We start from the raw sequence: 26071 nt of genomic DNA on the forward strand, positions 1-26071 counted from the left end.
GGTGATTTTACAGATGCATTTTTTTTTTTCTTGCTTTTATCATGTTAACCCAGTAAATCCACTTGGTCCATACCGGAGTCTTTCTTTACATTTAATCTCCAGCTTTATAACACATATACCAGAGCAATGTATTTCTGCATTAATTGTATATAGAAATGGATGAAGCCTACATGAGCTTGGTTTGCAATTAAATGTGTGAAACATTTTTTTAATATATAAATAAAAAAAATATATTTTTCTGCAACTTGTTTGTGCGTTTTTTTTTTTTTTTACTTTCATTTGCAGTGAGTTTCCCTTTAAAGAAGCAGTTCACTTTTTATTTTTTTCGCCCCCCCGGGTAGCCGCTGTCAAGTATACTTACAGAAGATGATCGGTGTCCCGTTCCCATCGGTCAGTTCCGTCCCGCGGTGCCGTTCACATCGGGCGCGCGCTCACTTCCGCCGGCTGCTGCGAGTCCTCTTCTCTGCCCAGTGATTATACGCCGGAAGTCACTCGCTTCCATGCATTCTCTATGGAAGCGCGTGACTTCCGGCGTTCAAATGACAAGGGAGAGAAGAGGAGTCACAGCGCCGGCGGAAGTGAGCGCGCGCCCGAAGTGAACGGCACCGCGGGACGGAACTGACCGATGGGAACGGGACACCGATCATCTTCTGTAAGTATACTTAACAGCGGCTACCTGGGGGGGCGAAAAAAATAAAAAGTGAACTGCTTCTTTAAGGCATTTACTGAAAGTTGACCGCCGCAATGATTGACAGCTGTTTCACATTAAAATCCTAGCTGAAGATGAGCTGGCTGTCTATCATTCTTGCGGGAGGCGGGGCAGTCCTGCAGATATAAGAGATGGAACCTGCACGGCACTTATAGACCTGACATCACAGGACAAGCATCCACCGAATCAGGCCGGAATCCTTACAGCATCGATTTCACCAACAACACTGGTAAAGGTGAACAGAAGGTGACACTAAATGCTGTATACCAATGTCACTGACCCTCTGATACACAAAGGAAGATTAGTCAACGTTGTGCTCCTCTTCAAGTGGATCTCCGGCCCAAAAAGCTGGTGGGGGAAACATAATAAAATATATAGTCATATAGTGAAGATACAAGAAATGATTGGGGGGCACTCACCATTAAAACTTAACTTTATTTTCACTTCATTAAAAACATTTAATTTTCATCAGACGACTCGGACGCCAGCACCATGCGGCAAACGTGTGTTATGTGACAGCTGTTTCGCATGCGTCAGCACGCTTCTCCAGACACTTCACAATTTTGAAAACACAAAAATCACATTCCTGGATGTCCAACATCAGCACACAAGGGGTTAAATTCCTTATAGGGGCACTATATTTAAGGATGGCTTCACTACGGAATCCGCACAGAGAAGTTTTGGCGGATTCCGACGCTCGTACCTGCTTGCGTCCGTCCCATATACGCCATTCTATGGCTGGGTGAATTCCGCCATTCTCAGAAAGAATTAAATGTGTGGGACGGGCAGAGATGCGTGCCGCCATGAGCAAGAACGAGCACCTGAATCCGCCAGAACTTCTCACTAAGGATTCCGTATTGTGAACCCACCCTAAGAAGGATTGAACCCTGTTCAATCTCCACCTATAATCTAAGCTTGTTTGTAATAGGTTTCTATTACATGAATTGGGCTGTTTGCAGCACATCCGAAAACTGCTCAAAATCCTCACTTCCTGGTCCTCTCTGTCCCAGCTCCTCTGTCCACTCCCTCCCTTCTGAGACACATGATCTGTCTGCTCTATTGCCAGGCAGCCTATAGCCTGTCCACCGCATGGTGATCACCTGGCCAAGGGTGGGAAAACAACAATCATTCCTGAGCAGTAGAGGGAAAAGGAGACACCATTTCATCTCTTTTTCTAATTTGTCTAGATACATCCTGTGTCTACTGTGCAGACCATGCCCCTCCCCCTCCCCCTCCCACCCAGTACAGGGAGCTCTTAAACCAATCACTCTCCTGCACAGCTCTGTGATTCTCCTGATCTTCCTGATTGGTCCATGCTGAACACACAACCCCCTTCCCTATTGCTGTCATGTGACCACACAGACCTCTGACAGCCGCCATGCTTCTCTATTCTAGCGTGTTGTAGCACTGGAGAACCCTTTTAAAGCAACTCTGTACCCACAATCTGACCCCCCAAACCACTTGTACCTTCGGATAGCTGCTTTTAATCCAAGATCTGTCCTGGAGTCCGTTTGGCAGGTGATGCAGTTATTGTCCTTAAAAATAACTTTTAAAATTGCAGTTCTGTGCCCAACGGGCGTGGCTCAGAGTATCTGTGCCCTAACCTTGCACCACCCCTCCGTCCCTCCTCCCCGCCCTCCTCATCATTAGGAATGCTCCAGGCAGATTGTCTCCTATTCGTCAGCTGTGTCAGCCTGCCACATGGGCTGGATCGTTAAGGATCTGTGCAGTGTTCAGACAGGAGAAAATGTTCCAGTGGCATTCCTAATGAAGAGGGCGGGGAGGAGGGACTGAGGGGTGGTGCAAGGTTAGGGCACAGATACTCTGAGCCACGCCCGTTGGGCACAGAACTGCAATTTTAAAAGTAATTTTTTAGGACAATAACTGCATCACCTGCCAAACGGACCCCAGGACAGATCTTGGATCAAAAGTAGCTATCCGAAGGTACGAGTGGTTTGGAGGGTCAGATTGTGGGTACAGTCGCTTTAAAAGGGTTCTCCAGGGCTACAAAAACATGGCCACTTTCGCACCACTCTTGTCTCCAGATTGGGTGGGGTTTCAAACTCATTTCCATTGAAGTAAATGAAGCTTAATTGCAAACCACACCTTAACTGGAGACGAGAGGGGGAAAAGTGGCCATGTTTTTGTAGCGCTGGATAACCCCTTTAATTTTAGTAATCAGGGCAGGTCTCAGCACCAGTACCCCCGACCAATTTAAAAAAAAAAAAAAAAAAAAAAAAAAAAAAAAGCTTTAGGTATACTTTAATAACTCTGATAGAAACATATCAGAACACAGTACATTGCAGTTTGATTGGTCTAAAGCTACTAAGCCCCATGTGACAAAGTGATCCCTGTCCACCACCAAACGTCTGTATAATGGGCATGTTCCCGTTTCAAACAGTGAGATGTAAGACGAGAACGGTCTTGCGGTCGGTGTATCGTTGTCCCACAGAAAACATCACATCAGGTTTATTGTACATGCTTTATTAAAATGGTACCCATATTTACAGTTTCCTCAGAAAACTCACAACTCTCAACATCTCTCAGAATACCCACGCACTCTCCCAGGCATACGGACTACTCCACATGAACATGTAGACTGATTTTTCTTCTTCTTCTGAGCAAAATAAAGCAGTGCTGGGGGCAGGGCAGGGGGGAAGGGGGGGGGGGGGTCATTTGGCCATACAATGCTATCTTTATCTAAAAACAACATATTATATGGCAGTAATACTGAAGATTCCTTTTTTTCCCCATTCAAATTTACACAGAATTACATCAAAGTTTTCCAGTCAATACAGAATATCAACTTCAGTATCAAAGCTGCTTTGCAGTGACTCTGAACTAATACATAATGGGTTTTTTATTATTATTATTATTATTCCCTTAAAGCGATTCAAGTCTTTACAAGAAGTAAGGCACATAGAGAACAGCTGACCTGCTGGACGAGGCGACGCAGTGGATCCGAGGCCTCCGCAGCAGCTGAGCTGTTCATGTAGATTTCATCGTGAGGGCGGACGAACACTATCCTACCGTTTGCCTTTAATACAAGTGGATTTATTAACCCCCTCCTACATATCACCAGGCCGACACCTACCGGTCACAGTGCTGGATGATGTTTACACAATGGAACGAAGAAATGGAAAAAAAAAACTGCTCGATCTTTGTAACTTTCACCAGAAAATTTCAGAAAAAAAATAAAAAATAAGATGCTAATACCTGGCGTTGCTAGTGAGAACCTACATACAAAATTACATGGAAACATTGGTATAAGTAGTGCAGACTGACAAAGTCCAGAAGAAGGAGCTGAGGGGGTATAGGGAAGGTCGACGTTTCTACTTATCACACAGGAACCAGGATACCGAGAAGTGCCGGATGTAACGGTGCCCGCTAGCACTATGGCATGGTCATGCCCAGCTAGACTTACCAGGGAGTTCTCATCTACTGTTGACAGATTCCAAATACTAATCTGAAATTACTGACAAAACATGTAGCGCTATACATACGTGTCTCACAGAACTGGATTCCTGGATGGTGGGTTATTCTACAAAACAGCGAGTGCTTTATGGTTTGGGGTGGGGGCAGGGGGGTACATAGTTGGCAGTAAGGATCAGAGAATGCGCATTATTAAAATCTTCTTTACAGGGTCATCTTCATACAAAATCTGGACACTAGTGTTGAGTACATTATCCCTCTCCCCCAAAACGTCCATTTTTTTTATACATATTTTTTTTTTGGAGGGGAAGTTACAGGCCGCAGTTTCTGAAAGGCCCCTGGACTTTGGTTGCGAAAGTTCATTCCTGCTTTGAGTGGTCTCGGACGTCTTCTTCATCTGTATACTCAGACGGCTCTTCTCCCGGCTTCAATAATCGGCCAACGTATTCGTACTTTTCTGTTAAAAAAGGAAAGTCTCCATTAGGAAGAGAACGTGCAAGTAGTCCACCATAAACAAGACTTGATCATCGTGGCCGTCTGCAATTGAAGACAAAGCTTATGGAGGTGTGAGCTGTATTAGTTCTGTAGGAGAAGACCCGGCTCTCTCTATATGTACCGTATTTTCCGGCGTATAAGATTTTTAAGAAGATTGCCAGGGGTTCGCTTTTTACACAGGAAAGTGTTAACCCCTGCCTGAGGCAGGGGTTAACTGCAGCTGCATTAAAAAAACAAGACCAAAAACATTTCCCGGCCTCCGCGCGCCTCCCGTACCGTTCCCGGCGCAGGCAGTGTGACGTACGCTACCTGCACCAGAGACTGAGATCGCCAAACCTCTCCAGGGCAGCGGAGCGTCTCATCGGAGAGGCTCGGAGACGCTCGGCTGCCAGGAGCGCTTCGGGAGAACGAGAGAGGTGCCGGAAGTTCCCGAAGCCTCTCTCAATCTCCCGAAGCTCTCCTGGCAGCCCAGCGTCTCTGAGCCTCTCCGATGAGACGCTCAGCTGCCCTGGAGAGGTTCGGCGATCTCAGTCTCTGGTGCAGGTAGTGTACGTCACACTGCCTGCGCCGGGAACGGTACGGGAGGCGCGCGGAGGCCAGGAACAGGCCCTAGGGGAGTTACATTTTTGGTTTTGTTTGTTTTTTTTTATAGTGGGGATGCAGACATTTTTTAGCGATCATACCCGGCCCCCGAACTTTAAGAAGGTTTTTTTGAGGTTAAAAAGTCATCTTATACACCAGAAAATACGGTAAACTTACACACAGTAGAGATGAATAAATGACAAGTTATCCTGGAACTCGAGGTATCAGCTCCTCCTACTCTATACCATGAGGAGTAAAGGTCACCTGACAGATTGAAAATGCTGACTAAGGTGTCCCAGTCACTTTGGAAAAACCACTGAAAATGAGATGAAACCAGGAGAAGATCACAGCTAAGCACTCCGCTTCCCGGCTTGCTGTGTGGCTGCAGGACATAGGCTCTATAGCATTACAATGGAGCCTGCCTCCCACATCCTGACATAGGCTCTATAGCATTACAATGGAGCCTGCCTCCCACATCCTGGCCAAACACAACTTGTGTCATGTTTTCTTTCAAATCAGCTGGTTTCAGAAAGTTATATAGATTTGTAATTTACTTCTATTTATTATCTCCAGTCTTCCCATACTTATCAGCTGCTGTATGTCCTGCAGGAAGTGGTGTATTCTTTCCAGTCTGACACAGGGCTCTCTGCTGCCACCTCTGTCCATGTCAGGAACTGTCCACAGCAGCAGCAAATCCCCATGTGTACTGCAAGACTGGAGAAGTTTTAATAGAAGTAAATTACAAACCTATATAACTTTCTGACACCAGTTAATTTGAAAGAAAATTGTTTTAGCCCGAGTTATCCTATAATGCTGCAAAAAAAAAAAAAAAACTGAAGAAAACTGCAGCATTTTACCTTGTGCTTCATGCACTTGATGTAACTTTGGTACCATATTTAAATAGTGTTTTCCTTTGCTACATGATTCTTTAATCACGTAATTCAAGGATATCAGGAATGGTGGTAGTAGTATCAACAGTAGTTGGGGGGGGTTGGGAGTAATGGTCTCAGGAGTGATGGTAGTAGTAGCAACAGTAGTGGGGTGATGATAGTAGTATCAGGAGTGAGAGCAGTGTTGGGAGTAGTAGTAGTAAAGGTAGCAGTAGCAATAGTGGGAGTAGTATTGGAAGAAGTAGTAGCAGTAGTGTTATTTATTGGAAGTAGTAGCAGTAGAAGTGGTAGTGGGAGTAATATTGGAAGTAGTAGAAGTGGTAGTGGGAGTAATATTGGAAGTAGTAGTAGTGGTGGGAGTAATATTGGAAGTAGTAGTAGTGGTGGGAGTAATATTGGAAGTAGTAGTAGTAGTGGTGGGAGTAATATTGGAAGTAGTAGTAGTGGTGGGAGTAATATTGGAAGTAGTAGTAGTGGTGGGAGTAATATTGGAAGTAGTAGTAGTGGTGGGAGTAATATTGGAAGTAGTAGTAGTGGTGGGAGTAATATTGGAAGTAGTAGTAGTAGTAGTGGGAGTAATATTGGAAGTAGTAGTAGTAGTAGTGGGAGTAATATTGGAAGTAGTAGTAGTGGTGGGAGTAATATTGGAAGTAGTAGTAGTGGTGGGAGTAATATTGGAAGTAGTAGTAGTAGTGGTGGGAGTAATATTGGAAGTAGTAGCAGTAGAAGTGGTAGTGGGAGTAATATTGGAAGTAGTAGTAGTAATATTGGAAGTAGTAGTAGTGGTGGGAGTAATATTGGAAGTAGTAGTAGTGGTGGGAGTAATATTGGAAGTAGTAGTAGTGGTGGGAGTAATATTGGAAGTAGTAGTAGTAGTGGTGGGAGTAATATTGGAAGTAGTAGTAGTAGTAGTGGGAGTAATATTGGAAGTAGTAGTAGTAGTAGTGGGAGTAATATTGGAAGTAGTAGTAGTAGCAGTGGGAGTAATATTGGAAGTAGTAGTAGTAGTGGGAGTAATATTGGAAGTAGTAGTAGTAGTAGTGGGAGTAATATTGGAAGTAGTAGTAGTAGTAGTGGGAGTAATATTGGAAGTAGTAGTAGTAGTGGGAGTAATATTGGAAGTAGTAGTAGTGGGAGTAATATTGGAAGTAGTAGTAGTGGTGGGAGTAATATTGGAAGTAGTAGTAGTGGTGGGAGTAATATTGGAAGTAGTAGTAGTGGTGGGAGTAATATTGGAAGTAGTAGTAGTAATATTGGAAGTAGTAGTAGTAATATTGGAAGTAGTAGTAGTGGGAGTAATATTAAAAGTAGTAGTGGCAGTAGGTAATTGGTAGGTGTGGTGGGGGAGGGGGTGGAGCGCTGTGCCGGGTCCATTTACACAAAGATTATCTGACAGATTATTTGCCAAAGATTTGAAGCCAAAGCCAGGAATGGATTTGAAAAGAGAAGAAATCTCAGGCTCTTCTTTATGTAAGTAGTAGTAGCGGGAGTAATATTGGATCTCTGTTTATAGTCTGTTTCTGGCTTTGACTTCAAATCTTTGGCAGATAATCTTTGTGTAACTGGACCCTAACATGATGAAATAAAATCCATAGCTACACCATGCAGCATTTAGGAAAAGCTGTCAAACACCTCGCAAGTGAGGAGAAAAAAAAAATGCAAGTCGAGCATATTATATTTCCATATAGTGTTCCAGCCAACATCTGGAGGCCGCGTTTTTACACCACAAAAAAATCCAGTGTTTTTTTCCTTGTTCCCACGGCTTGAACCTGTGATTTGTAATGTGAAATACACACCAATTTTCGCCTCAAACTAAATGAAAACCATTGCTCACTGGTTTAAATGGGAGACGTGGGGAAAAAAAAAACAAAAACATGAGGTTTCTGTTGTCTGCATGGGAAACAAAGTGGCAGGCCGCTTGTTCTGCTTTGACCTCCTATTGAAACCAATGGGCGTTTAAATAAAAAACATTTCAAAATCATCATCAAAATCTGTTTTGCAGACGGAGGCCAATGCTGGTGCGGCTTTTTAGCAGTTTTTGGCCGTGTGGACGTATTCTAAAGATATTAAACATTCAATCAAGTGAAGAAGAGGGGTCTTGGCAAATTTTAACAAGACCTTGAAGAATCCCTTTAAGAATAAAATGACAGAATCTACCAAATGCATAGTGCACGTTTCACAGCTGTACTGTACCTTTAAACTGCATCTCCCACTCTCGGACACTTTCCATCTGTACAGCATTGAGGTCGGACAAGTCGTCGTATTCATCTCTTAGTGCCTCTTTATCAAGGCAAAAAGTGGCGAGTCCCCTGGAGGCGTCTCTCCCAGCAAAGATCCCGTATAGTCCGTCTGATAAAGAGGAAAATAAAATCTGCTCGTAAACTCTATAGAGAATTAATGGCTGCACAGTAACCACACAGGGCGCCCACTGGAAACAAAGTTAAGAAAGTTAGATAGATTTGTTATTTACTTCTATTTAAAAAGTCTTCCAGTGCTTATCAGCTGCTGTATGTCCTGCAGGAAGTGGTGTATTCTCCGCAGTCTGACACAGTGCTCTCTGCTGCCACCTGTGTCCATGCCAGAAACTGTCCAGAGCAGGAGAGGTTTTCTATGGAGATTTGCTGCTGCTCTGGACAGTTCCTGACATGGACAGAGGTGGCAGCAGAGAGCACTGTGCTAAACTGCAGAGAATACCTCACTTCCTGCAGGACATACAGCAGCTGATAAGTAGACTGGAAGACTGGAGATTTTTAATTAGAAGTAAATTACAAATGGATATAACTTTCTAAAGGAAGATTTTTGTTGGATTACCCCTTTAACACATCGGCAAGTTTGATATATTTTTTTTTTTTATAGACAGATTCCCTTTAACCACCATATCCCATATAAGCAGAGGTGCAGTCCACAAATATCCCCACTAAGGCCGCCTTCACACATCCATGTAAGTTTTTTCAAGAGGCTCCAGGAAACAATCAGGATTTCCTGACAATACTCAGTATTTAGGTTCAGAAAACCATCAGGATTTCCTAATCCATTAAGAATTCCAGACACGCATCAGGAAAGCATCCATAATTCCAGGTGCTCCTATAGACTTCTATGGGGGCATCTGACATCCGTTCCCCACTCACTGCTGGCATTATTACATGAGCGGAAAAGTGCAGGGGAGCTAGCGGCAGAGGCAGCTGTCTATTACATGTGCTGACAGCGGGTGGATAAGTGCGGGGGAGCTAGCGGCAAAGGCAGCTGTCTATTACATGTGCTGACAGCGGGTGGATAAGTGCGGGGGAGCTAGCGGCAGAGGCAGCTGTCTATTACATGTGCTGACAGCGGGTGGATAAGTGCGGGGGAGCTAGCGGCAGAGGTAGCTGTCTATTACATGTGCTGACAGCGGGTGGATAAGTGCGGGGGAGCTAGCGGCAGAGGTAGCTGTCTATTACATGTGCTGACAGCGGGTGGATAAGTGCAGGGGAGCTAGCGGTAAAGGCAGCTGTCTATTACATGTGCTGACAGCGGGTGGATAAGTGCGGGGGAGCTAGCGGCAGAGGTAGCTGTCTATTACATGTGCTGACAGCGGGTGTATAAGTGCGGGGGAGCTAGCGGCAGAGGTAGCTGTCTATTACATGTGCTGACAGCGGGTGGATAAGTGCGGGGGAGCTAGCGGAAGAGGTAGCTGTCTATTACATGTGCTGACAGCGGGTGGATAAGTGCGGGGGAGCTAGCGGCAGAGGTAGCTGTCTATTACATGGAGCAATGGCAACAGATTTTTTGAATGACAACAAAAAGCCGACATTGTACATGTCAGCTGATCGTTGTCTTTTATTTATTACACAAAGCGTTTATCTGCTGTAATGGCCAATAATCACTTTGTGCAATAAGGCCCTTACTGTACTCCAAGCATTTATACTGTGATACATGACACATACTGTATACAAAACACAAGACGGTGGTGAAAATAAACACGCTGTGTATGTAGAAGAAAGATAGGAGGACCAACAATACTCTGTGAGATGGAACCATGACAGAGGCCGGGAGACCTAAGGGGGATTTATCGGACAGATTTTTGAAGCCAAAGCCAGGAACAGACTATAAACAAAGATCAGGTCATAAAGGAAAGACTGAGATTTCTCCCTTTTTCAACTCCATTCCTGGCTTTGGCTTCAAAAATCCATCAGATAAATCTCTCTGCGTAAAGGCATCCTTAGAGACCTTCTTGCTTTGTACTAAAACCAAAAACACCATCTCCATTAAAATGTTGCTTACTTTTGCTGCTAGTCTCTACAGGGCAGTATAATCTCTCTACAGTCTCTACAGGGCAGTATAATGTCTCTACAGGGCAGTATAATCTCTCTACAGTCTCTACAGGGCAGTATAATCTCTCTACAGTCTCTACAGGGCAGTATAATCTCTCTACAGGGCAGTATAATCTCTCTACAGGGCAGTATAATCTATCTCTACAGTCTCTACAGGGCAGTATAATCTCCCTACAGTCTCTACAGGGCAGTATAATCTCCCTACAGTCTCTACAGGGCAGTATAATCTCCCTACAGTCTCTACAGGGCAGTATAATCTCCCTACAGTCTCTACAGGGCAGTATAATCTCCCTACAGTCTCTACAGGGCAGTATAATCTCCCTACAGTCTCTACAGGGCAGTATAATCTCCCTACAGTCTCTACAGGGCAGTATAATCTCCCTACAGTCTCTACAGGGCAGTATAATCTCCCTACAGTCTCTACAGGGCAGTATAATCTCCCTACAGTCTCTACAGGGCAGTATAATCTCTCTACAGGGCAGTATAATCTCTCTACAGGGCAGTATAATCTCCCTACAGGGCAGTATAATCTCCCTACAGTCTCTACAGGGCAGTATAATCTCCCTACAGTCTCTACAGGGCAGTATAATCTCCCTACAGTCTCTACAGGGCAGTATAATCTCCCTACAGTCTCTACAGGGCAGTATAATCTCCCTACAGTCTCTACAGGGCAGTATAATCTCCCTACAGTCTCTACAGGGCAGTATAATCTCCCTACAGTCTCTACAGGGCAGTATAATCTCCCTACAGTCTCTACAGGGCAGTATAATCTCTCTACAGTCTCTACAGGGCAGTATAATCTCTCTACAGTCTCTACAGGGCAGTATAATCTCTCTACAGTCTCTAGAGGGCAGTATAATCTCTCTACAGTCTCTAGAGGGCAGTATAATCTCTCTACAGTCTCTAGAGGGCAGTATAATCTCTCTACAGTCTCTAGAGGGCAGTATAATCTCTCTATGCTTACACTAAGGGCCCTATTTCACAGGATTCCACGATTATTGTTCAGATTATCGTTAAGTCGTTCGAATCTAAGCGATAATCGTTCAACTAAATAGCAGTTAATTATTAACGACCGAACGAGAAATTGTTGATTGTTTAATAAGACCTGGACCTATTTTATCATTGCTCGTTCGCAAATCGTTCGCACTGAATAAGACGTTGTTCGGTCGTTCGCAGTATACTGCTATCCCTGATGTCTGTCAGACTGACACACAGCAGCTAAATGACAGAATATTGCTACATTTTACAATAAGGAAATAAATCAGCAAAATAATAATAATAATCTGTATCTCATATTAAAGTACGATCAAATATAAACGAAAACGTTCAAAACTCCACTGTGTGATCCGGCCTTAGGATAACTTTCCCAAAAAGTGTCTGCTGCTACAAGAACAATGTTACAACACATTAGATAGTGAGACGTGAGGTGACTGATCATGAGATCTGTCCACATGTGACTGGTAGCCAGGCCTGCATTCTGCTGTCTGGCCTTAAAGGGGTTGTCCAGCGAAAATTTTCCTTCAAATCAACTGGTGTCAGAAAGTTATATAGATTTGTAATTTACTTCTATTAAAAAATATCAAGTCTTCCAGTACTTATCAGCTGCTGTCTGTCCTGCAGGAAATGTTTTATTTTCAGTCTGACACAGTGCTCTCTGCTGACATCTCTGGCCGAGACAGGAACTGTCCAGAGCAGGAGAGGTTTTCAATGTGGATTCATAGAAAACCGAGACAGAGTTCCTGTCTCGGCCAGAGATGTCAGCAGAGAGCGCCGTGTCAGACTGAAAATAAAACACTTCCTGCAGGACATACAGTAGCTGATAAGTATGGGAAAACTTGAGATTTAAAAGAAGTAAACTACAAATTTATATAACTTTCTGACACCGGTTGATTTGAACGAAAAATATTTTCGCTGAACAACCCCTTTAAGCAACTATTGGTCACACCAACTTTCGCGATATGTAGATAAAGTGCACCTGCCGATTCAGCAGCAGATTCTTCTCTTAATACTGGAGTTCAGGTATCCAAATACCCATGCATGTGACCACCATTGGATCAGAATGGAGGTTGCATGCATTTCTGTCACGACGTGGTTCACTGACGTATCCTCTAAACAGCGTGTACACAGGAGTGTGAGCAAAAGACGTGCTGCCGGGGACATCTACCTGGCCTCCCACACACGCGTGAGAACATCAACTCTAGTACTACTTGGCAAGCTCCAGACTGGACCGGCGTCTATACCATAATCTAAGGACAGGAGACTGGTCACACGTATTGGTGGAGGTCTCCTTACTATTACCACTTCTCATTCCCTGAAGAACCCAGCAGCAATTTACAGGAGAAACATGTCGGAAAGCTGACAGGCCGCTCGGGCAATTACTGGCCGCGGTGGTCCCAACCTGTGATTGGCTGAGCGGCCTGTCAGCTAAAACAGGCCGCACTAAATCTGGAGCGCGGGGAACCAGAGGAGAAGCACAGAGAGCAGGAGGAACCCTGGACTATGGATAGGTAATGTATGCACTTTTCAAATCATCAGCCGTGCACTGCTATTACACGTAGCGATGCGCAGTCGGTGGCCGACAATTATAGGTCTTAACCTATATCAACAATCAGCTGATCATCGTTGTGTTTATTACACGGAATGATAATCGTCCGGATAGGGCAGATTTCGCCGATTACCGTACCGTGTATTAGTACCCTAAGTTTATACAACCAACCAGGTTGGAAAAGTCCATTGATCTATTTTTCCTTTTAAGTACGGTATACATTCTTATACATTATTGCCGTTGTGAGAGATAGGCTCGTGCAGTGCAGTTTAAAAGGGGTATTTCACAAAACAAAAATTTTTTTTTTAAATCAACTGTTAATCTACTATTAAAAAATAAATCTCACATATTCCAGTACTTATCAGCTGCTGTATGCCCTGCAGGAAGTGTTGTTTTCTTTCCAGCCTGACACAGTGGACAGAAGTGTTGGCAAAGAGCACTGTCTCAGATGGGAAAAATACACCACTTCCTGCAGGACATACAGCAGCTGATAACTACTGGAAGACTTGAGATTTTTTTTTTTTTTTTTTTTTTAAATTCTAAATTTTATTACATTTTTAAATTTTTATACATCAGGGGGTATAATTGGCGTCTCGCAGGGCGCTGAAAAATCATGTACAGACACATAATGCAGACAGACCTAACCACGGCTCCCAAAAAGTACACTCATTTGGCGTAACAAAGCTACATGAAGGATAGGGAGTGAGCTAGCGCTCGACCTTGGAAAGGTCAGGAGACCAACAGAGAGCAGAAGAAAGGGGGGGAAAGTGAAGGGGGGGCGGGTAGGTAGAGGGGAAGTGCAGAGAGGGGTGGTAGAAGGAGGCAGGCTGCTCCTCACTTAGCCAGCAGAGACCTATATTCAGGAGACTCGGTGAACCTTTCCCAGTAATACCAGGTCTTAAAGAACCTAGAGTTTCGGGCATGAAGTTGAGCAGTCAGGTCCTCCATATGTTTGATGTCCTCCACTTTCCGTATCCACAGTGCAAGGCTAGGGGGGTCAGGCTGGCGCCACAGAGCGGGTATACAGGCCCGGGCGGCATTGATCAGATGGCGGAGAATCGAAGTACGGTAACTTTTGAGAGGGATGTCAGACACATGCAGGAGGAAAAGAGCAGGCGAGAAAGGGAGGGGGTAGTCAGTAAAAGTGGAGGCAATACGCCAAACCTCTTTCCAGAAAGACTCCAACCTGGGGCAACTCCAGAACGTATGGAGGAGGGAGCCCTCCTCGCCGCATTCCCTCCAGCATTGTGGGGACACCTCAGGGAAGATCCTGTGCAATCGAACAGGCACCCGGTACCAACGGGAGAGGAGCTTGTAGCCCGCTTCCTGTATGCGGGAGGAGATCGAGGAGGAGTGCGTGCACTGGAGCACTCTGTCCACCTGTACAGCGGTGAAGGAGGTGTTCAAGTCTTCCTCCCAGGCCCCGAGAAAGGGGGGAGATGGTTGATCGGAGGGTGAGCCCAACATGGCATAGAGGGTGGAAAGAGAGTGTCGGAGAGGGCCGGAGCCCAGGCACAGGGATTCAAAAGGTGTGTGTGGACGGGCAAAGCAGGAGGGCATGGGCAGGGTACGTAAGAAGTGATGAAGCTGAAGTGATCTCCAGAACCCAAAGGGGGTGGGATCGTTAAGGGCATGAAGGTCAGAGAGCGAGGGCCAAGCTGTGCCCCTGAGAAAGGATTGGGCACGAAAGCGACCCTCCCGGGACCAAGTGCGGAAGGCAGGGTCTTCCATCCCCGGGCGGAACGAGGGGTTATCCAGAATTGGGAACAGGGGAGAAGGGTGAGGGGCCATGAAGCTAGCGGAGAGATGCTTATGGCAGACCCGGAGTGTCGGGGCAATAGTGGGATGGGAGCTCACAAGATTGGCGGAGGCCGGGAGCCAGGGAGCTGCCAGCAAAGACACTGGAGCAACTGCCTTTTCCAAATCCACCCATAGCTTCGAGGAGGAGTGACGGTGCCAGTCCAGCACTCTGGACAGGTGGGAGGCGACATAGTAATGATAGGTGTTGGGCAGTCCCAGACCTCCCTTTGATTTGGGGCGATATAAAACTGTCTTTGCTATGCGTGGTTGTTTGTGAGCCCATATGAATTTAGAAAGAAGTGAGGAGAGTTGCCTGAAGTATGACAGAGGCACCGTAACCGGGAGGGCCTGAAAGAGGTATAATAAGCGAGGTAGGACATTCATTTTAAAAATTGCACAACGGCCAAACCAGGAGAAGGTGCCTCTGTGCCAGCGAAGCAAGTCCCCTTCGATCGTCTGGAGCATAGGCGGGAAGTTTGTTTTGTACAGGTCAGATGTGGAAGGGGTGAGCTGTACCCCCAAATATTTGAGGGAAGAGCGTGCCCAACGGAAGGGGAAGGACGCCTCGAGAGAGGAAGCTACCTCGGGAGGGAGGGATATGTTGAGAGCCTCCGACTTCTGGAGATTGATTTTATAGTTAGAGAGGGCCTGGTAGCGGGAGAGTTCTGACAGCAGGTTAGGAAGTGAGATTAAGGGCCGGGTAAGGAAGAACAGGAGGTCATCCGCGTAAGCCGCAACTCTGTGTTCCACCGGCCCCACCCGTACCCCCGAGATGTCCGGATTGCGCCTCACATGCCTGAGGAAGGGTTCCAGGGTCAGGATAAAGATCAGTGGGGAGAGGGGGCAGCCCTGACGTGTACCATTCGTGATAGGGAAGGAAGCTGAGAGAAGGCCATTGACCGAAACCCGGGCCGAGGGGTGGGAATATAAAGAGCCTATCCACTCCAGCATGTGAGGCCCGAGACCAATATGCCGCAGTGTGGCAAAGAGGAAGGGCCAGGCTACACGGTCAAAGGCCTTCTCCGCGTCTGTGGACAGAAACATGACGGGGAGGGAAGAGGAGCGGGCTAGATGGGCGATGTTTATGGCTCTAATGGTATTATCGCGGGCCTCTCGCATGGGCATGAACCCTACTTGGTCAGGGTGTATTATGGCTTGGAGAAATGGGGTAAGACGAGCCGCCAGAATTTTAGAAAAGAATTTGAGGTCCAGGTTCAAGAGGGAAATGGGACGGTAATTTTGGCACAATGAGGGGTCTTTGGCGTCTTTGGGGATGACGGAGATATGGGCGCGGAGGGCATCCAGGGGGAGGGGGGAGCCAGTGGGTACAGAGCTAAAGGCAGACAGGAAGTGGTCCCGGAGGAGTGGCCCAAAGGTTTTGTAATAGGGCAAGGTGAACCCGTCGGGGCCTGGGGATTTGCCCGAAGGGGACGTCTTAAGAGCCCAATCCCATTCTGAGGTTGTAATGGGGGATTCGAGCGCAGCGGCTTCCGTCTCTGACAACGTCGGCAGTCCCGATTCTGCCAGGTACGAGGCCACTGCCGAATGAAAGGGTGGAGAATCCAGTGAGGGCGAAGGGGTTGGCAGGCCATAGAGGGAGGTATAATAATCCTTGAAGGATTCGGCTATCTGGGAAGTTAAGGACTGTTTTGTTCCGGAGGAGGAAGTAATCTGAGGGATGAAAGAGCGGGCTCTCTGTTGGCGCAGTGCCCGGGCTAGGGTCTTACCCGGTTTATTGCCAAATTCAAAATAATGACGGCGGCATCGCGCTAGGGAGGCCTTGGCGTTTGCAAAGGTGAGATCTCTCAGCTTTCCGCGCAAATCCGCTAGTTCCGACCCTGTGGCAGGATCCAGACTCGCCTTATGACGTTTGTCCAAGTCCGCAATACGCGTTATCAGAGACTTTATTTTGGCCAGCCGCTCCTTTTTAAGGCGAGTGGCGAGCTTAATAAATGTCCCCCTTATGAAACATTTGTGGGCCTCCCACACCACTAACGGAGAAGATTCGGGAGAAGTATTAACAGAGAAATAGGTAGAGAGGTCGGACCGGACTTCGGCCAGGACCCCTGGGTCCCTTAGCAGGGTCTCGTTGAGACGCCAGGACCAGCTTCGCGGTTGGGGAGGAGAGAAGGAGAGAGAGAGTGAGATCAGAGCGTGATCAGAAAAAGAGATGGGATCAATGGAGGCCGCCGTTACACAGTCCAAGTTTGCATGGGAAATGAAAAAATAGTCAATACGGGAGTATACGTTATGCGGATGCGAGAAAAAGGTGTAGTCTTTGTCGCGGGGATGGAGCAGCCGCCAGGTGTCCATAAGCTGGAAGGAGTGAAGGGATTGTTTTGCCTGTCTCAAAGAAGAGAAAGAGAGGGCAGAGTGGCCAGAAGAAGAGTCTAGGCGAGGGTCAAGAGCCATGTTGAGATCACCTCCAAGAACAATCACCCCCTCTAGGAAATCCTCGATCTCCGCTAGGTATCTCTGCAGGGAGGCAGCCTGCCCCACATTGGGAAGATACACCGTGCCGAAGGTGCAAAGGATACCCGCCATTTTCCCCTTCACAAAAAGGAACCGTCCCTCTGCATCCGCCCTCTGATCTATAAATTCCCAGGGGGCCGTATGGGCAAACAATATCGTAACCCCTTTTGTTTTAGAGTCTGGAGAGCAACTGTGGTAAGCATCCGGAAAGTGACGGTTGGACAGTCGTTGTATTTGGTCACTGCGGAAATGGGTCTCCTGGATAAAGGCCACAGCAGCCTTTTTAGCCCATAGAAGACGCAGCAGAGAGGAGCGCTTCTCCGGGACGTTGAGGCCTTGTGCGTTCAGCGATACACAGAGCACTGTTGACATGACTAAGTGAGGAGCAAGCCTAGGTGACAGGAGGGAAAGAGGAAAAAGGATGGGAAGGAGAGGGGGAAGTTGGAGGGAGAGAAAACCAGAAATGGGGGGGGGGGGGGGTAGACTGAAAGGGGATGGGGAGGCAAAAACCTTTCAAGCACTAGGGAGGATGGGAGCCCAAGGGACTACCGTCCGCAAGAAAAAGTCCCTGTGCTGAGGACTATGGGAAAAACGCGGAAGAACAGGTCAGAGGACCGCGTCCGGGCCCCAAAGTCAGTGGTAATCCTGTATAGGGACTCCATTATGGAGACGGAAGGGACAGGGAAGACGACGGAAACACTGGTAAACGAACAGTATTAGGCAGACAGACAGTAGGAGGGGACATGTATGAGACAAGAAAGGAAGGAACCTCACTCACTGGGGGTGGAGACTCCGCTTTGTTAGTAGGTCAGGGGGTGACTGTATAGTAAAGCAAGGAGGAGGAAAGATAGCGAGGTGTGAGAGGTCAGTCACACAAAGGAAAAGGTGGAGCGATAGCGCCTGCTGGCGGTCCCCCGCAGAGAGATAACTCGAACAAACAGATAGGTCTAGTAACAGGTTATAACCATATTGGCCCATAAAATCGGGCTACACATCCAGGCGTCCTGTGGGAGTAAAAGGGGGGGGTGGGAGGAGGGGAGGGTAAGGGAAGGAAAAGGGGGGGAGGGGGGGGAGAGGGGAGGGGAAGAGGGGGGCGGGGGGAAGGGGAGGAAGAGAGCGGGGATGGGAGGGGAGAAGGGGTGGTGAGGAAAGAGAAGGGGGGGGAGGGGGGGAGGGGGGGAAGGGGGGGGGAAGGGCGGAGGGGGGAGGTGAGAGAGGGGGAAAAAAGGGAGGGGGGGTGGAGGGGAGAGAGGCAAGGAGGGGAGGGGAACTTTGGCGGGGCAAACAGTGATGTCGTGGCAGGCCCACCTGCGGCTGATTATAGGTCCATTATTGCCAATGCGGCTAAGGTCTCGATCCGTCCCTGGTCCAGGGGATGGGTGACTGGGGAGAGAGGGGGGAGGGGGGGGAATGTCAGATAATCGCATGGGTGGGGACTGTAGATGGTCGTTGAGTCTGTACCCATGGATATCGGGGGGGGGGGGGGGGGGGGGGGAGGCGTTCAGTGCCCCGGGACTCGGGGGAGGGGGGGGGGGGGGGGGTATGACCGCAAGTCAACTGGGGGGGGGGGGGAGGACTAGGGAGAGTCGGGTCCATCCTCCAACTGCAGGTGATGGGCAGCAACCGCGGCAGATCCCATAACGCGGCCAACTTGCTGCTGTCAATAGTCTTACTTGGCTGGCAGGTTCCTCAGAGTCGAGCTGGCGTTTCTGCGTGCTGCAACTAGCAGGAAGTGAAACCGGCCAACTGGATCGCAACGGCGATCGCCCGAACATGGAACCGACTTCAGTGGAGAGGCTGCATCTCATCTCAGCGGGGCTCAGACTGGCGGTTCAGAGGTAAGCGATCCCCTCCATGACGGGGGGAACGGGGGCCCCCACGAAGAGGAGAGCGTGATCTTCTCGTTTCCGGACGTGGTGAACGACTCCCTGCAACAACACCAGCCGGCAGGGGTGGGAGGTCCGGGGTCGTCCAGTCCGGCAGGTGAAGCGACGATATACCCAGAAAATCCAGAGCCCCAGGCAGATCTTGCGGCGCACGAAGCAGGTAAGTGGTCCCGGCATGTCTGATGATGAGGTGGAATGGATAACCCCATCTATAGGAGGCTCCCAGGTCTCTGATGGCATCCAGGAGAGGACGGAGCAAGCGGCGCATAGCCAGGGTGCGCCGGGAAAGGTCCGGGAGGAGGGTGATCTCTGACCCCTCAAACTGCATCGGGCCGCGCTCCCATGCGCGTTGCATTATCGCCTCCTTCTGCTGATAATAATGTACTCGGCACAAGACATCCCGGGGGCGATTTCTATCGGCCGGACGTTGGCCAGCCACCCTGTGAGTACGGTCCATTTCAATGGGGGTGTCTGAGGGGTCTCCCAAGTAACAATTGAAGATGTGTTTAACAGCACGGGCAAGACGATCTGGCCCGATATCTTCAGGCAGACCACGGATCTTCACATTATTGCGACGACCCCGGTTCTCGAGGTCGTCCACGTGTGCGATCAAGTCCCGCAGGATTACATCTTGGGATTCCACGCGGGGGGTAATGGAAGCGAGAGCCTGCTCTGTGACGTCTTGTCTCGCTTCCAGCCCAGACACAGCAGTAGTGATGGAGGACATCGAGGCCTTGATTTCCGCCATGTCCCCGGCCCGACACTCTTCCATGCGTGTCAGTTGTGCGGTAAGCTCTTCTCTGGTGGGGAGGGCCTGAAGCAGGGCTCTCACCTCGGCGAGCAGCGCGTCAGGAGGCGCCGGGACCTGGGTGTCTTGTGAGGTGGTGGCTGAGGGCGACAGTCCATCTCCCTGCGGGGTACGCAGGATCTGCGGCAGGGTCTGGCTTAGCTCCGGGAATGCAGGAGCTGTCTTCTGCGTGGCGCGCCGGGTGGCAGGTGTGGCGGCCATCTTGGTGTGCTGTGGGGAGGACGGGGATTCACTCGCTGCAGACCGGACAAATCGGTCCAGGGAGTTACGGGGATTGACCGACCTGATAGCGGGTGTCTTCCTGCCCCCAGTGGGCATAACGGTGAAGGGGTAGCGGTGTGTGGAGTCCCGGTAATGAATCGTAAGGCCCGGAGCTGCGGTCAGATGCGTCCTCACTCTGCCATGCTCAAGCCACGCCCCGAGATTTTTTTTTTAATAGAAGTTACAAATCGATTTGAACTACCCTTTCAACTTTCTTAGCTGGCCACTAAACAGTAACTACTGCAGACAAACGTGAGATAAGATTGTGTATATAACAAGGTATTAATAATCTCTGAGCCCTGGATGGAGTCTGTGCACAGGTGAGCAGCTACTCAGCAGTACAGTTATATATACAGAGCTATATCTAACGTATAACTCAAGTATATTAGAAGGTCAGAGCCATACAGTGACAGCGGGTGACAGCACACTCCATGCTGCTGACACATGGCAGCCCATCACCGCACTTAGCCGATGTAAACGCTACATGGTGGAGTTTCAGCATGTTCTGGAAAAGACTATGGGCCCTATTACACGATAATTACGATTATTGTGCAAAAAATCGTTATATCGCTCGAATTTAAACAATAATTGTTCTGTGTAATTGCAGGCAACGACCTAAAAATCGTTCGTATGTCATTGATCGTTGATTTAGATCTGAACCTAAAATCATCGCTAATCGCTCGCTATAATTCCACGTTCGTTCACTCAAGTTCCGCATTTGCTCACTAATCATTCAGTGTAATTGCACATTGTTCATTGTTTTCCTGGGATCAGATGGAGTACAACGATTTTAGTAACTATCGTAACTAACGATTATCGTTCTGTGTAATATGGTGAACGATTTCAGGTTGACAATAAACAATCTCGTTTGTGATCGTTTATAGTTAGTCGTTAATTGTTAAAAAAAAAAAAATCACTCCGTGGAAGGGCTCTATTCCACCGGACAATTATCGTTAAATCGTTCGAATCTAAACGATAATCGTTCGGTTGAATAGCAGTTAACGATTAACCACCGAACGAGAAATCGTTGATCGCTTTAAAAGACCTGGACCTATTTTTATTGTCGCTCGTTTGCAAATTGTTCGCAGTTCGGTCGTTCGCAGTAGATACGAACGCAATAGCAAAGAAAAACGATCGCAAATACGATTATAAGTAACGATTATCATTCCATGGAAATGAGTGAACGTTTTCAGGTCTTTTGCAATTGCGGTCAAGATCGTTAACGATTAATGTTGGTTTTACACCGAGCGGTAATTCGCCCGATCGCACGATTAACGATTTTGAATGAACAATTTTTTTTTTTAATAACGATCAGCGTTTAGACGGAACGATACATCGTACGGAAAAATCGTTTTGCGATCGTTTAAGCCTATTTCACACATAGGTGAAATTGTTGAAAGACTGTTTACACGGAACGATCTGCGAATTTTTTGCAAACGATCAACAACGTTTTAAGAACTTGTTGAAAGATCAAAATGAATGATTTCTTGCTCGTCGCTTGATCGTTCGCTGCGTTTACACGTACGATTATCTTTCGAATTCGACCGTTATTGTGCAAATCGTTCCGTGTAAAACCACCATAAGCGACCGATAATCGCCTGGTGGAATAAGGCCCTAATGGTCCATTTACACAGAAAGATTATCTGCCACAGATTTGAAGCCAAAGCCAGGACCAGACTATAAACAGCGATCAAGTCATAAAGGAAAGACTGAGATCTCTCCTCTTTTCAAATCCATTCCTGGCTTTGGCTTCAAATCTTTGGCAGATAATCTTTCTGTGTAAATGGACCCTATAACAGCCTCCTAGTACCAGACATGAAGGCAATAAGACGTGTTTCCTTATATTTCTGGAATGTGCTGTGGATTCTGGAGTTTGCCTTTTGCCAACTATGTCCTTTACTTCAGCTATTTGCCAGGAAAATGTTATTAAACGAAACTCATGATGGAACAATGCCACGTGCCAGCTTAGAGGCCAGACAGCAAAAACATGTCAAAGAAAGCAGAACAAGGATCCGTAAAGAACCTACATGAGGCTAGAAACATCTATCACATATATACTACAGCCCCTCCAGTAAGAGAGCAAGGCCCACCTAAGCAGCTGGTGCAAAACTACAACTCCCATCATGCCTGGACAGCCAACGGCTGTCCAGGCATGATGGGAGTTGTAGTTTTGCAACAGCTGGAGAGCCGAGGTTCACTACCTCTGGACTAGAGTCTACTATGAACAGCCATAGTCTTGCAGGGCAGGAGTCTCTGCTGGTATGTGCTATGGGATAATGCTAAAGGTTAACTGTGCGACTATAATAGTAATGGAAGCGTTCTCTGCAGTCATCTATATAGGGAGGAGAATGGGCCGAAGATTACCGTCATGGGAATATCCAGCCACAATGATCTCCAGAGCAGACGTACATACTGATCCCCTGACTAGAACACACAGATTACAACCTAAAGGTATTCCTATCCCAGCTAATAGTTATACTCGGGATTTGCCAATATCATCATTTAGCAAACTTTTATCCTTCTGATATGCTGCGTCTTCCCTCCAATTGTTGACAACTGAGAATATATATATATATATATATATATATATATATATATATATATATATATATATATATATATATATATATATATATATATATATATATATACACATACACATACACACAATTCATCTAGAGACACACATACATAACCAGTCTGACCACTGCTTTCACAGCAACCCAGACAGTGAGCTGTATTTGCTCACTGTCATTTAAATTAAGTTTTTTTGCAGAAATCAATAGTACAGGCGATTTTAAGAAACTTTGTAATTGGGTTTATTAGCCGAAAAATGCATTTTTATCATGAAAAAGCAGTTTGAAGCTCTCCCCCCTGTCTTCATGGTTGTCTATGGAGAGGGGAGGGGTGGAGGGAGATGAGGCACCAAAACAGGACAACAAAGAGTTAATTTACAGCTACATCACCGGACTATCTCCTCTGAAGTCAGCACTGACCTCTCTGACCTCTGAATAGCAGCTTTCCCACAGCTCCCACTGTGTAATCCTTTGTTCTCTGCTGGCGACTAATCTCCCTCCTCCCCTCTCCATAGGTTACACACGGCACGACTGAGGTAAAAAAAAAGAGTCAAGATTTCCTGATAATGAGCAGTGAATGAGAGAGAGGAGGGGGGGGGGGGGGGGCTGGGGAAAGTCTTTTTGAATGCAGATAATGGCATATTTGCCTAATAGACCCAATTACAAAAGTTTCTTTATGTGCTCGTGGCCTATTGTGGCACCCCCTGTGCTATTGATATAAGGTTGAGCCCCCTTATCTTTGGTTGTACAGTAGTACAGACTGCGCCCAGACAGGACTATAATACTACAGGCTGTGCCCTGACAGGAGCCGACATCACCGCGGACTGCGCCCTGACAAGAGCGGGCATCACAGCAGACTGCGCCCTGACAGGAGCGGGCGTCACCGCGGACTGCGCCCCGACAGGAGCCGACATCACCGCAGACTGCGCCCTGACAGGAGCGGGCATCACCGCGGACTGCGCCCTGACAGAACATCACCATGGACTGAGTGGACATCACTATGGACTGCACCCTGACCGTAGCCATGCTGCCCCCCCTCCCCAGTCCCCGGTAGCCATGCTGCCCCCTCCCCAGTCCCCCGTAGCCATGCTGCCCCCACTCCCCAGTCCCCCGTAGCCATGCTGCCCCCACTCCCCAGTCCCCCGTAGCCATGCTGCCCCCTCCCCAGTCCCCGGTAGCCATGCTGCCCCCTCCCCAGTCCCCGGTAGCCATGCTGCCCCCTCCCCGGTCCCCCGTAGCCATGCTGCCCCCTCCCCGGTCCCCCGGTAGCCATGCTGCCCCCTCCCCGGTCCCCCGGTAGCCATGCTGCCCCCTCCCCGGTCCCCCGGTAGCCATGCTGCCCCCTCCCCCGTCCCCCGTAGCCATGCTGCCCCCTCCCCAGTCCCCCGTAGCCATGCTGCCCCCTCCCCAGTCCCCGGTAGCCATGCTGCCCCCTCCCCAGTCCCCCGTAGCCATGCTGCCCCCTCCCCAGTAGCCATGCTGCCCCCTCCCCAGTCCCCGGTAGCCATGCTGCCCCCTCCCCAGTCCCCGGTAGCCATGCTGCCCCCTCCCCAGTCCCCCGTAGCCATGCTGCCCCCTCCCCAGTCCCCCGTAGCCATGCTGCCCCCTCCCCAGTCCCCCGTAGCCATGCTGCCCCCTCCCCAGTCCCCGGTAGCCATGCTGCCCCCTCCCCAGTCCCCGGTAGCCATGCTGCCCCCTCCCCAGTCCCCCGGAGCCATGCTGCCCCCTCCCCAGTCCCCCGTAGCCATGCTGCCCCCTCCCCAGTAGCCATGCTGCCCCCTCCCCAGTAGCCATGCTGCCCCCTCCCCAGTAGCCATGCTGCCCCCTCCCCAGTCCCCCATAGCCATGCTGCCCCCTCCCCAGTCCCCCATAGCCATGCTGCCCCCTCCCCAGTCCCCGGTAGCCATGCTGCCCCCTCCCCAGTCCCCCGTAGTCATGCTGCCCCCTCCCCAGTCCCCCGTAGCCATGCTGCCCCTCCCGCCCGGGCCCCCCTCTCACCAGGCCCGTAGAACTTGCTGCCCTCGGTGACGTCGAACACCTTCCCGTTGACGGCCAGCAGGATGCGCGGGTTCTCGGTGCCGTTGTATTCCCGCAGCTGCTGCAGGGTGAAGTCTCTCCTCTTCATGCGCGGTAACGTGCTGGTCGCCCGGGTCCCGCTCGCCCTCCAGCGCCCGTACACCCGCCAGGCCCCGTACAGCAGCGCCGCCACCAGCCCCGTGTTCAGCAGGAGAATCCACACAGAATCCCAGCCCCACCCGGAGGCTTCCTGCTGTCCCTCCGACATTACCCGTGTCGGGGTCCTCCCGGGTCACCACTCGACGACACCCGCCGGGAGGAGGGGACGCGAAGCAGCACGCCTGGGACCGTATTCCCACGAGGGAGAGAGCCGAGCGGCGGGTCCCGGTGCACCGTGGTGGAGGGGGCGGGACGGGGCAGACAGCGCAGCGTCGCCGCTCACCAGGTGATGCTTACGATTGGGCGACACCGCGCGCGCTCTAGTGACGTCATCCAGTCTCGGCGCTAGCTGGAAGTCAAGGAGAAAACGAGGAGAGCCTTTTTTTTTTCTTCAATAACTTTATTAGTAATGTACAATGCTGCTTTACAATGAAGCAGAACTGATGGGATACGGGGACGTGTGCATTGTATGTGCGCCACTAGTCCCGGGTCTCTGTTCTTTTTCTGTCCCTTTTTTCCTCCATCGAGGTGTGCTTGCTCCATACGTCAGTAATATCCCTATGACGTGCATGTACGTCATGGGGTGTTAACAGGTTTTAGGGACATACTAAAAAACATGAATAAAGAGACCTAATGCAACATAGACCTGGAATAATCTGGATATATCTGCACTACACCTGTTTTTCTATGGAATATGCCCTCATTTCACTATATATCCTATTCATTCCAGGTGTATCTGGCACAGGTCAGGTATTACACATCTGTTTGCTATATACACTCATTCTAGTGTGCATTACAGATATATCCTGTTCATTCCGGCTCTATTAAATCCCTTATTATTTTACATTCTTATTTTTCATTCTTTTTGTTCATGCTTTTTAGTACGTCCCCAGGTTTTAGCGGTTTAAAGGATGAATTTCCATCAAAAATTATATATATATGTGTATAAATTTTTGCAAATCCATTCATTTATTTAATTTGCCTTTTTCAACCGCTGTTTCTTTCATATTGTTGACAGCTTGTTGTCTAGGTTACTGACCACCGCTCTTCCCTTAAAGCAGTCTGTGTGTATAGCTAATATACATACACTGCTATAAAAATAAAGGGAACAAACATATAACACATCCTAG

The 26071-nt window shown here is 48.5% G+C and overlaps 1 protein-coding gene across 1 annotated transcript; it reads right to left on the bottom strand.

The window, feature by feature from the left end:
• Window positions 1-3177: 3177 nt before the first annotated feature.
• On the bottom strand, window positions 3178-25261 carry PGRMC2 (progesterone receptor membrane component 2). Its single transcript, XM_069976835.1, has 3 exons — window positions 24765-25261; window positions 8302-8457; window positions 3178-4598 (listed from the first exon to the last, which is right to left on the bottom strand). Exons 1-3 carry the CDS (start codon window positions 25048-25050, stop codon window positions 4501-4503), a joined length of 540 nt encoding a protein of 179 aa, XP_069832936.1. The 5' UTR covers window positions 25051-25261; the 3' UTR covers window positions 3178-4500.
• Between the last annotated feature and the right edge of the window lie 810 nt (window positions 25262-26071).

Source organism: Dendropsophus ebraccatus, chromosome 7 (genome assembly GCF_027789765.1).
Source record: "Dendropsophus ebraccatus isolate aDenEbr1 chromosome 7, aDenEbr1.pat, whole genome shotgun sequence".
In the NCBI taxonomy this organism is placed as follows: domain Eukaryota; kingdom Metazoa; phylum Chordata; class Amphibia; order Anura; family Hylidae; genus Dendropsophus; species Dendropsophus ebraccatus.

What these genes read in the sequence shown, in the direction of transcription:
- PGRMC2 (XM_069976835.1), bottom strand. Translation starts at nt 25,050, where the DNA reads ATGTCGGAGGGACAGCAGGAAGCCTCCGGGTGGGGCTGGGATTCTGTG. An exon ending in CAGCAAGTTCTACGGGCCTG is followed by an intron (nt 8,458 to 24,764) that starts GTGAGAGGGGGG and finishes CCTCTTTATCAG; the next exon opens with ACGGACTATACGGGATCTTT. An exon ending in GTGGGAGATGCAGTTTAAAG is followed by an intron (nt 4,599 to 8,301) that starts GTACAGTACAGC and finishes CTTTTTTAACAG; the next exon opens with AAAAGTACGAATACGTTGGC.